This window comes from Poecilia mexicana, unplaced genomic scaffold, assembly GCF_051168715.1.
Source record: "Poecilia mexicana isolate PSO_F unplaced genomic scaffold, ASM5116871v1 scaffold_1, whole genome shotgun sequence".
Lineage (NCBI taxonomy): Eukaryota > Metazoa > Chordata > Actinopteri > Cyprinodontiformes > Poeciliidae > Poecilia > Poecilia mexicana.
In genome coordinates, this window is record NW_028263370.1 from 7,716,921 (window position 1) to 7,732,020 (window position 15,100).

The window sequence follows — 15,100 nt, forward strand, 5'->3', positions numbered from 1 at the left end:
ATGGTGGTCGCATCATGCTGTGGGACAAGGAAGCTGGTCAACGATAGACAAAGATAAATACATGGCGTTTTTGACAAAAAGCCTCTTCGAGGCTGTACAATATGGTGAGGAAGTTTGTCTTCCAGCGTTTACCATGAGCACACAGCTGTAGTCACAATAATGTTGTTTAGATCCATTCATTATAAAGTGAAATGATGGCCCAAAGTCCAGATTCTGTACAAATGAGAATATATGTGTTGCAAGATTTGAAAGTCGATGTTCGACCATTCAGCCTGTCTGAGTTTGGATCATTTCTTTTGAAGAAAAGTAACTGAGAATGTGTGTTGAAGTGATTAGCTGGTGAAGACGTAACCTAAAAAGACTTACGATTGAAGCTAAATACAAATGCTTGACCCACTTTTCAGATTTTACTGTCAAAACTTCACAATTTTGCACCACTTTCTGTTGGTCTATTGTATAAAATCTCAATAAAATACATTGAAGTTTGCAAAATGAGAAAATGGAGAAAAGTATAATTTTTCAGCTTTTGGAAGAGAAAACCATGGAAACATGATGTCAAAGAGCAAACACGAGTTTTGTTTTTTGAGTAAAAAGAGACGGCAGCAGTCATTCTCCTTACGCTGCCTGTTGTCGTGCATAAATCTTCAGCTTTCAGCCACATGTTTAAGATTAGATGTACTCTTCAGCGAGATAAAAAACAGTCATGATTCCCTGCTGTTTAACAATTAATTAACTCCATCCACACCCTCTCCTTTGGGGCTGACTGGGGACTGATAACAAAACATTTGCAGTGTGAACTGTATCCATTTTAGTGAGGAATGATGCAACTACGTTCATGGGTTGAGAAGAATCAAAATAACAGGATGAGGTAACTTTGCATTAAATTTCTTTTAATGCGTCACAAATGTTGTTTCTGCCTTCAAAACACATCGCAAAAAATAAACTGACTGTTTCTCAAATATTCCTGTCATTAAAAATATCCATATATGTTCCTGTACGCTCACAAAAACCAAATCTGGATCCCAAATTGGTTTTTGCTATCCCAAAAAAGAGAGTCTGTAAATCTCTATTTTTGGGAGATTTACAAACTTTGTTTAACTTGCAAACTGGTAAGATATTATAATTTCCATTTTTTGCCCTTTGCCTTGATGAAGTTATATTATCTTTTAATATTCAGAGTCTCCCTTTTTAGGATTTAAACAAATGGTTCTGAGAAGAACATGACTAGTGCTAGTAATATTACTTTTTATAGGTACATGTTTGAGTAAAATGAAAATTTTTCCTTTATTCTATGAACTATTGAAAACATGCCTCCAAAATTCCAAGCAAAAATTTTGTATCTATTTGCAGAAAAAAAAAAAAAAAAAGAAACGGCCAAAAATAATAATATAAAAGGTGCAGTGCTTTCAGACCTCAAATAATGCAAAGAAAACAGCTTCATATTCATATTCAACAATTGTTTTAACTCAGGAAGAGGTCAGAAATCGACATCACTTACTTGCAGTCAAAAATACAGAAACTGCTTCTCATGCTTTATGTGGAATTGGACTACATTTGATCCCGCTCTGGAATTTTGGTGATTTTTCTGCATTTATGCTGAGATTGAGACATTTAAGTTGCTGCTCCACTAATCTGGTGATGTGTAAAGACTTTTCAGATCTTAAAACATTTTCCTTTTACCTACCCTGCCACTTCATAATCATGCGTTGTACTTTCATGAATTCCTGATCAGTCTTTGCTACGCCCATTAGCGCAACAATGGCTGTTTTTAAATCTGCTCGAGTTTGCTACGGTCTGTCCATTAAAACCCCAGTAAAACGCATCCTAGTCTGTGGTAGGAACATGACATAATATGAAAAAGGGTCAAAAAATACATTGGCAACATATTCACTCTCTGTGTAATGGTAAAAGAGAGAGACCAAACAGCAACCATTCCTGTCAAATTTGTCTGACACAGTTTAACATTTTATATCACCTATGCTTTGAGCGAAGGGTGTATTAAATTTAAACAGTCTACCGGGGGTGAGACAGTAACTACTCATAAACTCTTTAAACGACACCACGTACAAAAAAAAAATCCCTTTAAAAGTATATAGATTCACTGTACAGTTTAGGTAATGTTACCCCATGCAGTGAAGAGGTTAATAAAAACAAGTAAATTAACCCCCAAAACGGACTAAACCACCATGAAAAAGCAGTTCCAACTTAGATAATAGCTCGCTTACCACAGAAAGCTTCCTAATTAAAAAAGCAGAGAAAATGCTAATGAAGTTACCTAAATAGGGTCAACTATTGGGTTGCTCAGCTTCTGAGGTAAGATCTTTGCTGTTAGAAAAATTACGAGCGAAAGCAGACTGGTGTTGTTTTTCCTGTAATAATGGGCATTATTTTCACTTTTATGTGTTCCTCCTACAGAGAAAATAGGCCTGATCTCTCCCTTTGTGGTTGCTCCAACTGTTCACTTCCACCGCCCACACAACGCATTTTCCCAGGCAACAGTGTTCCTCCAAAGTTTACACACAATAAATAACGCTATGCCCAAAGCAGTTAGCAGTGGCCCCGCTCTCTCCCGTTTCCTGGCTGGAGTTGAAATGAAATGGTAATTTTGACTTGAGGAGGATTTCAAAGGGATGGCCTCCACTTTTCATCTTGATGCATACCACGAGCTCGCCGACACATTCACGCTGGGATTTAAAAAGGGAAGGGGAAAAAAAAAAAGAAACTAAGAAGAGGAAAGAAAAAAAAAGCAGAATTTTAAGGGTTTTTTTTTCTTCTATGAACTTCTTTCTTTTTTTTTTCTCCTGCCATCTCCCCAAAGATAGTGAGATGCAACGTTGCCGAGATCTCTCCCCCCCAGATGGACGGCATTTATATAAACAACCACCCCCGGTTCAGGGATCGTTTGATTGATGTGTCATTGTCCAAAGATTGTTTCCAGGCATTTGAATAGATAATTCAGCATTTGATGTAGACATTTCTCTTCAAAGGGCCAGGGGGCAGATGTGGGGGTAGAGCAGAGGTGTCCTCCATCTCCCATGCTATTTTTGCATCCAAGGCTTCAACCGGCTCCAGCCGTCTTCTTCTCCGGGGAGATTGACTGACACTTGAATCATTCTGCTCAAGATTATGCCGCAGTTTCCAAAACTGCTTCAGAGAGCTGCCTGAACACTCTGTTATGCAAATACCTTTGTCTCAAACAAAAGAACAGTGTCAAGATGCATCTTGTTTTTGTTTGTTTTCCAGGACTGCCTACAGTTGGATTCCAAGGTTGGACCAGGACCAAAAAGGATCCGAAGGAGGAATGTCAGAATATTTCAGTATCTCGGCTTCCGGGAGCGAAAAATGGAGTTTAGGCATCCAAAGCAAGGTATGCACATGTTCCACTCAAAAGAAACCCCCCAAGGTTCCCTCGTCACAGCGTTATCAGGCTCATCCGTTTGGCACTGCAGTACCAGGGGTCCACTACATCGGCGCAGGCCAATTACATCCCATTGTCAGGCAGTCATTAGGGGAAAGTCAAGATGACAAAAGCTTGGTGAGAGAAAAGAAAGCAAATAAAAAAAAAAAATTAAAAAACAATGTGATGTCTTCATTATCTCCCAGCTCCGCAGCCTGTGTAAAAAAAAAAAAAAGGGCCGGGGTTAATTACTGCTGATTACACGTCAGCACACCAGGCTCAGCGGGCGCACAGATCGCTTAGAGGGGGCCACAGAGACCCGGAGAGGAAAGGATGAGGTCGTTTGCAGACAATGATGTGAAATGAGTGTCAAGTGGTCCTCCTTGGTGGGTTCAGCTGGTTGGGAAGCAGATGAGGAATGTAGATGAGGCACCAAACCGGTGGAGTTTATCTGCCTGCGTGTACGTGTGTGTCTCTTCACTGCAGACCTTTGTGGTTGCGGTTTTCGGTGCTTAAAGAAATGCCCTGCTTGTAGTTGGAGAGAAACACGTCGACATAGGGGGCCTGTTTAATGTCACGCCACAGCATCTCAAACAGATTTAATTCTGCGCTTTGACTAGGCCACTCGAAAAACATTCTCTTAGCTTTTTGAGCCTTTCATCTAGCTTTGCAAGCTGCCAGGGTCACGCCTCTACAAGTTTCGTACGACTTAAGTCAAAAATATTCTACCTACTATTATTTCCTTGTGTTGCTAAAGAAAATCAGCCTTACAGCATTATCCAATATCTATCTAATAACTCTTAAATTGCCGCTAGACCACCGAGGAAGGATTTTTGTCCCTTTTTCCTCTGCAGAATTGCTTTAATTCACAATGGAGGGACCTTGAACATGAGCAGGCCTGTTCTAGGCTATGTCATTCTGTCTCATTTGCATTCAATTCTGGATTTTCACTAGACCACTTCACCAAATTCACTCAGAGGAGGAATTGCTGGTGATTTGAATTGTCTGAATATTTGCCTTCAGGATTTTCTGGAAGACACCAAAAATTGCAGCAAGATCGCCAAAACGTTATGCCTGTAAGTTTCCCCCAGTCAAATAAACCACCACTACCCCGTTTGCTTATTGGTTTAATACTCACTTTTTAACTGTGTTAGTTTTACACCAGATCACAGTTTCCAAAAAAGATTTGCTTTGCTCTCATCAGTCCACAAAATAATCCCCCCAAAGTTTTGGGCATCATCATAATTATTATTTTTTTTTTACATAAGACATACTTCTGTGCACTTTTTCACCAGCTGTGGAATATTTTGTAACTGCATTAAAAGTAGCATTTAAAAGTAACTTTGGTCGGCTGGTGACTCCTGGGAAGGTTTCCTACTGTTTTATGCCTAGTTGAGAGACTTTGTTGCTTATCTGTTCTTTAGGTCAGGGCATGAGGTCTAGATCTTTCTAAATGTTGTCAGACATGGCTGTATTTATGTGTTTTCTTGATTAGGTGTGCGGTAATCAGGCTCATTCAGATAGCTTTTTTTTATTATTATAAATGAAATCATTTGAAAACTTTTTTTTTATATTTACTCATGCTATCTGCGTTTTATAATGAAATTGATCTGATCATATAAAGCATGTTAGTGTGACCAAACAGCAAAAATAGAGTAAATAAATTTATTAAAGGGAAATGTATTTTTTCATTTCATTGCTCACGGAAATCTTGATTGAGAAATAGGTGGAGTATATTTAGCTCTGATGCACCCAGTCAGAAATATATTTTCTTTTTTATCACAAAGTCTCTGCAGAGGCAAATACATTACTGTTAACGACAGTTGGAAAGTCTGACTTCAGCTGCTCCAAAAGACAAGATACGGATCTAAAGAAACCGAAATGCCGAGCTAAACACTTCCTCTCCTTTCAGATGCTCGCCACCATCAACAAGGAAGTTTGCTGATAGGTCACCAAAACAATTTCTGTCTCCGTCTTACTTGTGTAAAGTACAAACAGGCACTCAGGCCACCTCTGGGTTAAGTTTGTCTGCATTGTGCGAATTGTATCGCTCCGTTGCTTTTGTAGCCAAAATAACAGCGACAATAGAGGCTTTTGAGACATGCGGCAAAGCAGGCGGCCCAGGGCACAGCGTCCCAAACCTTCTTGCCGCTTGCAGAGCAAGAGCCGCTTTGTTTAAATTTCCCCAGATCAAAGGGTGCAATGCAAATTCCTGCAGCTTCCACGACGCCATTTGATGTTTGAAGGAGCCAAATTATTGCGGCGATTACAGTAGCCGTGCACAATCGATGGAGCAGTCCAAACAAGCTCTTTATTGTGGCTCTCAATTAGCGGTGTGACATCCCAGCACCCAACGTCTGAGAGGCGTCCTACAATAGGAGAGGCTGTTTGGGCTGATAAAGTGATTTGGCTTGGTGGGGTCCTTTCATCTTCACTGACAGCGGGGTATTCAAGGCTTCTGGGTATTCTTTCTCCACATCCTCACGCCTCGCCTTTATTGTGACAATAGCGCCACTGTGTTTAGTGTCTCAAAACTGCCACAAGCCTCTTTCTCCGTGCATAACTACCAACTAGTTGCCTCTCAGACGGGCTGTTGCGACGAGGGTCGTTGTTTAAAATGAAACAAGCAGTGAGTGATGTCCTGAGACGCGTTCGGCTAAATGAACCCCTGTTTCTGTTGCAGCGATTTGTGATTGTGTCCACGGTTGGCAAGCGGCATTCTGACACCGTCCACGAAGTTGGTGAAGGCAGCATTATTGTTGTTGCTCGTGTGGTTGCCGAGAAGCAGCTGCACGAGTTGAAACGATAACTTTGCCCGTGGGAAGGACGGAGAACCAGAGGATCAGGTTCAGCTGATAACACTTTGCATTCTGCAGGCGCCAGTGAAGGCTCTGATGCCTCATGTTTGATTCTCTCTTTCATGTTCTGCCTTCACTCTCGGTGTAAGCAGCACGGGTGAGGAGGAGGTGAAGCGATGGCGAGATGACTACAGAGGTTTACAGAAACCGGGATTTGATGCTTCTCTGTCAAGCTGATGGACAGAGGACTAAAGGGATGTTGGTTTTAAAGCGCTGCAGGCTCTCGCAGCAGGCTGCATCACGGACAATAATCTGAAGGAAGTGGTTTGCCCGCAAAGAAATGCTGCATAAGAAAGTTACGGCTGTACATTTTTTAATGATTATAGATAGAATGACATGCAGTTAGGATGTTCAAAATAATTGTTCAAATAATAGTCTTTTTGCACATTTCGTCACTTTGCAACCAAAGAAGTAATCTGGGGATTATAAATTTTACGCATGTGGATTTTGTATTCAGCACTCGTGACTCAATTATATACACTTGCAGCAGTTTGCTGTTACAGTTGTGAGTTTATTTGGGATGTCTCTACAAGCTTTAAACATGAAGAGACGGCTGAGTCGCACTGTCTGCAGAGCATCGCCGCACGTTAATGTTTAAGTCTCACTGAAAACAAAAACCTCAATTAGATTTAGGTCGAAGCAATGATGAAACGTAAATAATGCTTTGATCGAAGCTCTTGCGCTGTATTTCCAGATCTGGCTGAGTGTTTAGGGATGTTCTCAGGCTGGAATGTAAACTTCGACCACAGTCTCAAGCATTTCACAGCTTCTAACAAGTTTTCCTCCCAGGATTACCTTGTATTTAGCTCCCTCTTTCTTCCTACGCACTCTGACCAATATTTACATCTCTGATCATGAACGACATTCCCAAAGGATGACGCTACCACCACCGTGACATTGTGACCTAACACTAATAAACTCTGTGTGTGAGAGGTCCACCAGACGTAGAGTTTTGCATGTAGGTCAAACATTTCATTTTAGCTTTTAGCACTTTCTTCCTGCAACATGTCTGCAGTATTCTTTACATGGCTTTTGGCAAATTCCTGAAGAAAAATCTACTTGCCACCTGAGCTGTGGATCTCTGCAGCTCCTCCAGAGTTACAATGGACCTCTGGGCTTTTTCCCTTGTCAGACAGTCATGTCCTAATAGGTTTTCATACGCTCTGTAAGGTGACGGTATTCTGTGAGATGTTAGCGTAGTATTGTTGTCTAATATTCTCTAAAACTTTCCGAAACTTTATACTTGGACGCTGTGTTCCTTGATCATCTGTAACTCAGCTGTATGTGTATGCCGAGATTAAATTACAGTTATTTACTAACTGGTGACTTCTGGTTGCTCTGGAGTATTTTTTTAAACTATCAGAGCAGCTGAATGCAAATGTACATCACACTTTTCAGATTTTATTTTTAAAACACTTTGAAAGTAAGTATTATTTCCTCCATTTCAAAGTTGGGCACTACTTTGTGTTGGTCCATCACATAACAGACACACACACACACACACACACACACACACCCACACACACACACACACACACACACACACACCCCCCCACACACACACACACACACGCACACACACACACACACACACACGCACACACACACGCACACACACACACACAACTGACTGCAGATCAGCAAATTAGTTACTTAGACTAAAAAGAAAACTAAGATATAGGTGTATTTCCTGTACACACATCTTTCCTGGGACACATAGTGCATTCAAAGAAGATTTTCAGAGCTTAAGAACTTGGAATAACAAAATAAATCTCTCAGTTTTAGAGGGAATGAACAAAATGTAGGGTTAGTGGTAATTTGTTAGAACTAGAGCGTGAATTCAGTTTACTTGGAGTTATTTTCCGTCATGAAATGTCTGCGTTCACCTGGTCCAAGATGTTCATCGCTGTGAGAAAATCCCACAGCTCTCCCGCCTAAGAGAAACATACAGCACTAATAGATTTAGCTTAATTGCACATCAGCTTGCACAAGTGCCTCTGTTTTCTCTCGGCCGTAAAAAGGGCTTAGCGTTTGTTGTCGGTTCAAGGCTCTCTGAAGGATAGGCTGGCATCTGTAGGGCTCTTGCAAAAGGGGGAACCTGTGGTGCTGGTGGGTTGAACTGTTATTGTTTGAAAATTGTGCAAACAGCCCTCACAATGCCGCATCCATGGGAAAAAAAAAAAGCAAAGACGGAGCTAAAAGGGAAGAGAAACGGGCAAATAAAGAATGAGAGAGAGAACAGGGGAAAAAAAGTCTTGTGAAGCTTTGACTGACGACTTAACAGGCGAAACCGAATTTGTCTTTTGCCGCAAGATGTCAGATGCCTTGCCAGTGAGTGAGGGAGAGAGATGGAAAAAGCACACCACAGGATCTCTCCTGTGTCTTTTCTCGCCCTTCTCTTTTCTCCTCTGGTTTAAGACAGCTTGGTAAATGTGAAAACATCAAAGGCCCAACACTCAGAAAGTACACTGTTGTTCCAGTAACCACATGAAACAGAAACGGAGAGAGATGGAGGAAGGCTTGGAGAGATAGAATAAGTTTTTTTGGGGTTTTTTTTCCGCCTGTCTTGCATTTAAATAAAGACCTTATGGAGGAAATCGGCTAAAAAACAGGATGTTAGCTCTTTTATCTCTTCCCTTCGAAGTCCACTGCGGGGCTAACCAACACCACAACAAAAGCAGCCGTGGCTCGTCCTGCGCAACAACACGTACGACTCCTCCACAAACACAGCTGATGGGGGCAGAAAATAGAGCCGGCGAGGTTTGTGTAGCTGCAGCTCTGACTCATTGTCATTAAGAGCAGCTCTCTGTAATGGATGCTAAACTTAGACAGGAGTGAGCTCTTTGCCACAGACATTCCTCAAGTGTTCAAAAAGAGGAACAAAACGAAACGGTCCCGAACTCAACAAGCTTTATTCATGCAAACTCTTATCTGCACGCAGAGACCACCCAGGACTGACAAGTCACTTCCCACCTTTTGGTTGTGAGTGTTGTGCAGGCTTTTCACTTCATACGTGCATCTGTGAATGACTGCATTCTCTCTCTCTCTCTCTCTCTGTTCCTCTCTGTACGCGTGTGCTTCCACCTCCCACCATCTGGGTCCTGTTCGGAGAGATTTTCTGTAGAAATCACAGTCACGCCGTGGTAGGATTACCACTGTGAAAAGCAGCACCTGGAAGAAACTCCGTGCTCCTTCTCCCTTTTTTTCCTCTCAGACGCTCAAAGAAGTTTCTGGCTTCCCAGCTTGAGGCGCAGGATTTGTTTTTGACCTACATGGGCGTGCTCGGCCTCGCGTTCTCCTCCAAAGAAGCGAGAGAACACATCTGAAATTCGCACTCAGCTGCATCCAGCAAGGTTACAGCATTTCAGAAGATAAACAAGCCCGTTTCTCTCTCTCTCTGCATGTGTGTGTGTGTTGGTGGGAAATCGCATCAGGATATGTTTACTTCATATAAATATATGTACATTAAGCATGTATCATATTTTCTTTTGTTTTTTTATTACGGTGAGCCAAACCATGGATGATTATCTGCACTGAGATTTAAGCCGATGAAAGAAGGAATTGAGTAATCCTGGATGAAAACTGAGTCTGAGCATCTCCACTGAAAATTTTCCATTAGAAATAATCTTAGTCCAGGATTATCCACAATTAAAACTGTTTTTGATGTTCTCCATACACACACACACACACACGACACGAGTAGTTTGTTTATTTTCAGCATTGAGTGACGCTGTACATTTGAGGAAATTGCTTGAGTGTCGAATGAAATATTGGCCTAAAGATTCACATGGCAGCTATGCAGCATTTATCACTTCCAAATCCTCGGTCGCAAGGATCTAACAGCCTCTGTAATCCTCTCAGTAATTTAAGAAAAATGTGACTTATGTTGGTTCACATGCATCGCTTTATAGGAAAAGTAAGTTGATTTGCATACTGTCCCAGTAAAAAGGAGCTAAATATTAAGCTTGAAACTTCAGTAGCTTCGAAGTTAAAATTGAAATTATTCATATCTCCGGAAGATTTTGTCTTAAATTGACTGATTCGTTTTACAAACAATTTCGTCTTATTGGAAGTAATGCTCATATTTTTGGAGTGGCCCAGTCAGACCTAAATATTAGGGTGATGGAAATGAGGCCTTCCAATATCAAAAACCTGGTAATTAGCAAAATGCCGGCGAACACCTGGACAGGAATTAAAACAGGGGTTTGATTTCTGTGATGCCAAAACGATTTTCAACGACTATTGAGAGGGAGACGACTCATTTCGAATGTACTTTGATCTTATAACATGCAAATACAAACAGATCCGTTCCTTTGTTTTCCAAAACCGGTGCTGTTTTTATGGTCGTATTCGAGGGGCATGCTTTCTGGCTGGTCAAGTACTGAAAATCTGTTTCCTATTCATTAAATGCATCGAAATCTAAAAACTCCCACAGTTTCCGGCTCATGAATGAATCACCCAACAGCATGTACTGTGATGTAGTTTGTTTTTAGTTGAACAAAAATCAGATAAATGTTAGGACCATAAGCTTTGTTGCATGGATTCAGATAATCTTTTAATCTTTTCATTTTCTGTTGGATTCAACCTTGCTCCACTGTCTCAGAATCTGCAGCATGTTTTTCTCTTTTTAGGTTAATGCAATAAAAAATGGAATTGGCAGGTAATATTAAAAAAGAAGAGAAATCTAAACCAGGAAGTAAAAGCTTTATTATTATTATTTATTATTATTATGTATTATTATCAAGCCAAAGCGTAAACTGTGAGTAACATTAATCTCATATCATCAGACTGAGGATAACACTTAACAATGTTTAGAGAAAGTTACAGATGCAGGAAATACTGTTCAAGATGCTGTCAAATGCAACAGATTGTTCAGCTCCGTAGATATTTGTACAGCCAGTTTAAACTTGCTCTTATCGTAAACCTTCTTAAAGAAGAGGGAAGCAGCTTTGTTTATTCATTTTAAAGGTACAAAACACAAAGAAAGGATGACACAGTTTGCCCCCATTACCACATTTTGTGTCTTTTAAAAATCCAAACCAAACCTCTGATAAAAGGTGAGTTATATTTGCATGCGCTTTTCGCCATTTTTGCAAAACAGTAGCTACATCCTGACTGAAATCCTTTTAAAGTGGTACAATTACATCTAATAAGCCACTAGGGGGACTGAGTTTAAACAGGCGCTAATATGAATATGTCTGATGTTGCATTAGGTTATTGCCTGTGTTTGGTATAATCCTGAAAAGCTGTAGTGTTTTACTAACAAAAATAATCATTTTTGTCAATCACAATTATGAAATTGACAAAGGTTTGAAAGCCCTATTGTCCTAATATACAGCAGGTTGTAATATGTGAATGTAGGCTTAGTGCACATCTAAATCTGTCGGAATACGTGGAAGTAAAAGTGATAAAACTTGTGAATGTGTGGAGAACTGTAGGCTACAAAGTAAATAATGCAGTGTGGGGGAATACTTGCTCTGTGCAGGGGGAGTTGAGTAGCGTGACACATTATTCATCTGTAATCAGGGTTGTGGGTTCAGAAAATATTCTGGATTATGCAGCGCTTACAAGTCCTGTGACTGTTTTTATCGGATGCATCGCAGCAGTTCAAAGCTCCTGCTTTTGTCCTTTTTTTTTTTTTATGTGCATGAATGTACATTCTGTTGCTAACAAGCCTCCGTGTCTTTTATATCCAAGTTGCCCGAACTCTCGACTCCCCGCCTGCCCTCCAATCTTGACCCTTTGACCCTGCACTCCGTGCCTGGCAGCGCCAAGCCCCTGATGTCAGCGACATCGCTCATCGCAAAGTGTCCACTGCCACCTCGAGCCCCACTGTCCATTGTCAGGCCAACTGTGAGCGTCCTTGTTCTCGCGGAGGACAGACGCTGGCGCGGCACGCTTCCTCTGTAAATGATGAAAGAGGGTGGGAGAGTCGGGCTGAAAGCGCAGGCCTTGTTCGTCGGGCGCGCTGGACGCCGAGCTGATCGGAAGGCGCCTTTCTCCCCCGACAGTAACTTCTGTGATCTGCCAGATTAAAAAAAAAAAAAAGAAGAAAGAATGTGTTTGATGTCTTGATTTGAATAAATACCCTGATGGTAATCGTTTTATAGTCTTTGTGCGAATGTAGGAGTGTGTACCAGCACATTTATTTTGTCTTTATGACTGTGACCTAATTATTAAAATGTAAGGATTTATTGTTGCATTTCGAAGAGCGTTTGTGACCCTCGGGCTGAACAATAAAGACCAGCGTGGCTCCTTAATCTCTTCCACTGGCTTGAAATCTTTTTGACATCATGAGCATCTATTTGGGCAAACATAGGGAGCACATGATTCAATCACATGCAATACCATCTATGTGGCATATTTCCCAGAAATACTGTTGATCAGGCCACATTAAAACGTTCAAAAGCAAGGGTGACGAATCGTCAGCAGCGTTCTCCTGACATTTTACAGCCCATGTCATGGTGACCTTGTGTTTTTTTCACGCATGAGTCGTATATTCTGTAAGTACACAAACAGATCTGTGTGCATTTCTTGGAAATTTACAGGGATTCACATCTGGAGCAAATTCTTTTTACTGGATTTCTTTAAAAAAGTCAGGAGGGGGAAGTGAAAGCTCAAATGAACAACATCAGCCGTGTTGATGTGGTTGTACACAAACTCTCCTCATAAGGATAACCTACACAGCATCTTAAAAGTGAGCTACAGGGCCCCGCATCAGTGTTCAGAGCGCTCTGACCTTTCCACTTTGTGTCACGTTACCAACACAAACTTCAATGTGTCTTAGGGGGATTTTATGTGGCAGACCAACACTAAGTAGCGCATAGTTATAAAGTGGAAGTATGCAGTTTTTCAAATGAACAAATAAAAATCCGAAGGATCCTCAGCCCAAAATGAATGCTTGGTGGAACCTTAAATCACCTCAATGCATCTGGAAGTCTTTTGGAGCTGCTCTTTACGACCTTCGCACATTCTTTTCTCGGCGTTGCTCAAGCTCATGCATTTTGGATGGACAGAATCTGTGAACACCAATTTTCAACTCTGTTGCATTTCAGTCTGGACTTAAACATAAGTGGCTAATGTAATTTGATCCGAAGCACCATAGCAAACAGCTTTTAATAGTTTTCTTTTACTAATAGCTATTTTTTGTCACTAAGCTGTAGAAGCCAGGTTTGGTGGGGGGGACAGTTGTTCTGTTGTTTTGATTCTCCAACCTGAGCTCGTGGATCTTTGCAGCTCCTCCAGAGTTACAGCTGAAACGAGAAGTTTACATACGCCGAAGGAAACGATGCATGCAACATTTTTCTCTCGCCGACCAAAGTTAAATCGGACCAAACCAAAGTCGGACAGAACTGGTGAAACTGTTTCAGGTTTGTAAAATGCCTGGGTTAGGGTTGCACGCCTTTTCAGGTCTACTCACAAATTCTTTATTGGATTAAGATCATAGCTTTGTGACTGGCCACTGCAAAACATTGACTTTATTGTCTTTGATCACCTTTATAACCACTTTGGCTGAATGCTTCGGCTCGATGTCCATTTGTACCCAAGCTTTAGATGCTGTGTCAGTATTTCTACATGATGTTCTTTTCTCATGACACCATCAGTTTCTGGTGGGGTTCCCAGGCTTACAAAAGTCCCCCCCTCTATAAATGAAGGTCATTATGGCCAAACTGTTCCATTTTAGATTCATCTGACGACAGGACATAAATGAAGATATTTGTCCTTGTGTGCATTTGCAAAATGCAGTATTTCCTTCAGAGTAGTGGCTGCATTTCATTGTGGACAATGCCTCTATCAAACCACGCCTGTCTTGACTGGGGGAGTCAGTTTGAGTGGAAGTCCACTGTAGATATTGCAGCTTTGTAATTCTCATTATGTTCTCAGATGATGAATTGATCAGGGTTCTGTGAGATGTCCAAAGCTCAGATTGTTGTCTTAACTCTGCTAACTCTCCTGCTAATATTCTCCTTGGCATAATTGCTTTGTTTATTGGCCTTAGTGATGCTGTTTGTTCTCTAATGCTCTCCACGTAATTGTTGAAACATTTGCAGAATGCCATATTTCTGGGCTTCCATTTGTGAAAACCAGGTTTCCTTGTGACTTCGTCCACATCTTTGTGCTGGCCTATCATGTGAATTCCAAATAAAATGCATCTGAATTTGTGCTTGTAATGTGAGAAGTTATGAAAATATTCAAAGGATGAGGCTACCTTTGCGAGGCACTGTACTAAAGATGTGGTAAAACAACAATTTCACCTGGTTTTTAAGACCTAACAGAACATTTTGTGTTCGGTCCCCTCCACTCTAGTTTAATTAACATTAGTGTTTGATATGTTTGATCCATCATGTTTGTTTGATCGTATGTTTCACCTTAATCGGCTGAGACAGTTGGGTGTCTTCTGTCATGTAAATTCAACATTCTGTGGCCTGCTTCCTTTGAAGGATTGCAAAGGCTCAGACAGACCCAGACTGAGACTTTTCTGAGGAATTCACTGTAGGTGTCACACACACACACAAATCTTGCTCCCTCCTTGTCAAAAAAAAGAATAAAAAAGAACCTATCGTGCTTCCACACCATATGGAGAATTGCCCCAATTTCTTTTCCTTTATATCAAATACAATCCTTTTCAAGTCGAGCCTTTTGTAGCATATACCACATGTGATTTAGGCTCTTGTGCAGCGCAGCAAACTTTGTGACTTTTTTTGATATCGCCGTGAGTTGTGTCTGACAAGTTTCCATCACTCACTTTACAACCTCACCTCCCCCCCCCTCCCTCTTTCCCTCTCCCTCCATCACAAAAGAATATTTTCCATTCCATCGATTGATTAGCATACATCAAGCCCCG

At 41.1% G+C, this 15,100-nt stretch overlaps 1 protein-coding gene across 3 annotated transcripts; it reads left to right on the forward strand.

Moving 5' to 3' along the window:
- Positions 1–1,798: 1,798 nt before the first annotated feature.
- LOC148161073 (uncharacterized) lies at positions 1,799–12,515 on the forward strand. 3 transcript variants are annotated; one of them, XM_088002362.1, is made up of 4 exons: positions 2,273–2,599; positions 3,244–3,367; positions 6,081–6,243; positions 6,348–7,581. In XM_088002362.1, the coding sequence occupies exons 1-3, from the start codon at positions 2,535–2,537 to the stop codon at positions 6,204–6,206; spliced, it is 315 nt and encodes a 104-aa protein (XP_087858488.1). In that variant the 5' UTR covers positions 2,273–2,534; the 3' UTR covers positions 6,207–6,243; positions 6,348–7,581. The 3 variants fall into 3 exon arrangements, with proteins under 3 accessions (XP_087858435.1, XP_087858456.1, XP_087858488.1); XM_088002309.1 differs by lacking the exons at positions 6,081–6,243; positions 6,348–7,581 and adding an exon at positions 11,953–12,515 and having other exon boundaries at positions 1,799–2,599; XM_088002330.1 differs by having other exon boundaries at positions 2,271–2,599; positions 6,081–7,581.
- Positions 12,516–15,100: the final 2,585 nt, after the last annotated feature.

Excerpts from the sequence above, each read along its gene's own strand:
- LOC148161073 (XM_088002309.1), top strand. The coding sequence starts at position 2,535 with ATGCCCAAAGCAGTTAGCAGTGGCCCCGCTCTCTCCCGTTTCCTGGCT. Across the intron at positions 2,600-3,243 it reads GCTGGAGTTGAAATGAAATG|GACTGCCTACAGTTGGATTC; the intron begins GTAATTTTGACT and ends TTTGTTTTCCAG. Across the intron at positions 3,368-11,952 it reads GTTTAGGCATCCAAAGCAAG|TTGCCCGAACTCTCGACTCC; the intron begins GTATGCACATGT and ends TTTATATCCAAG.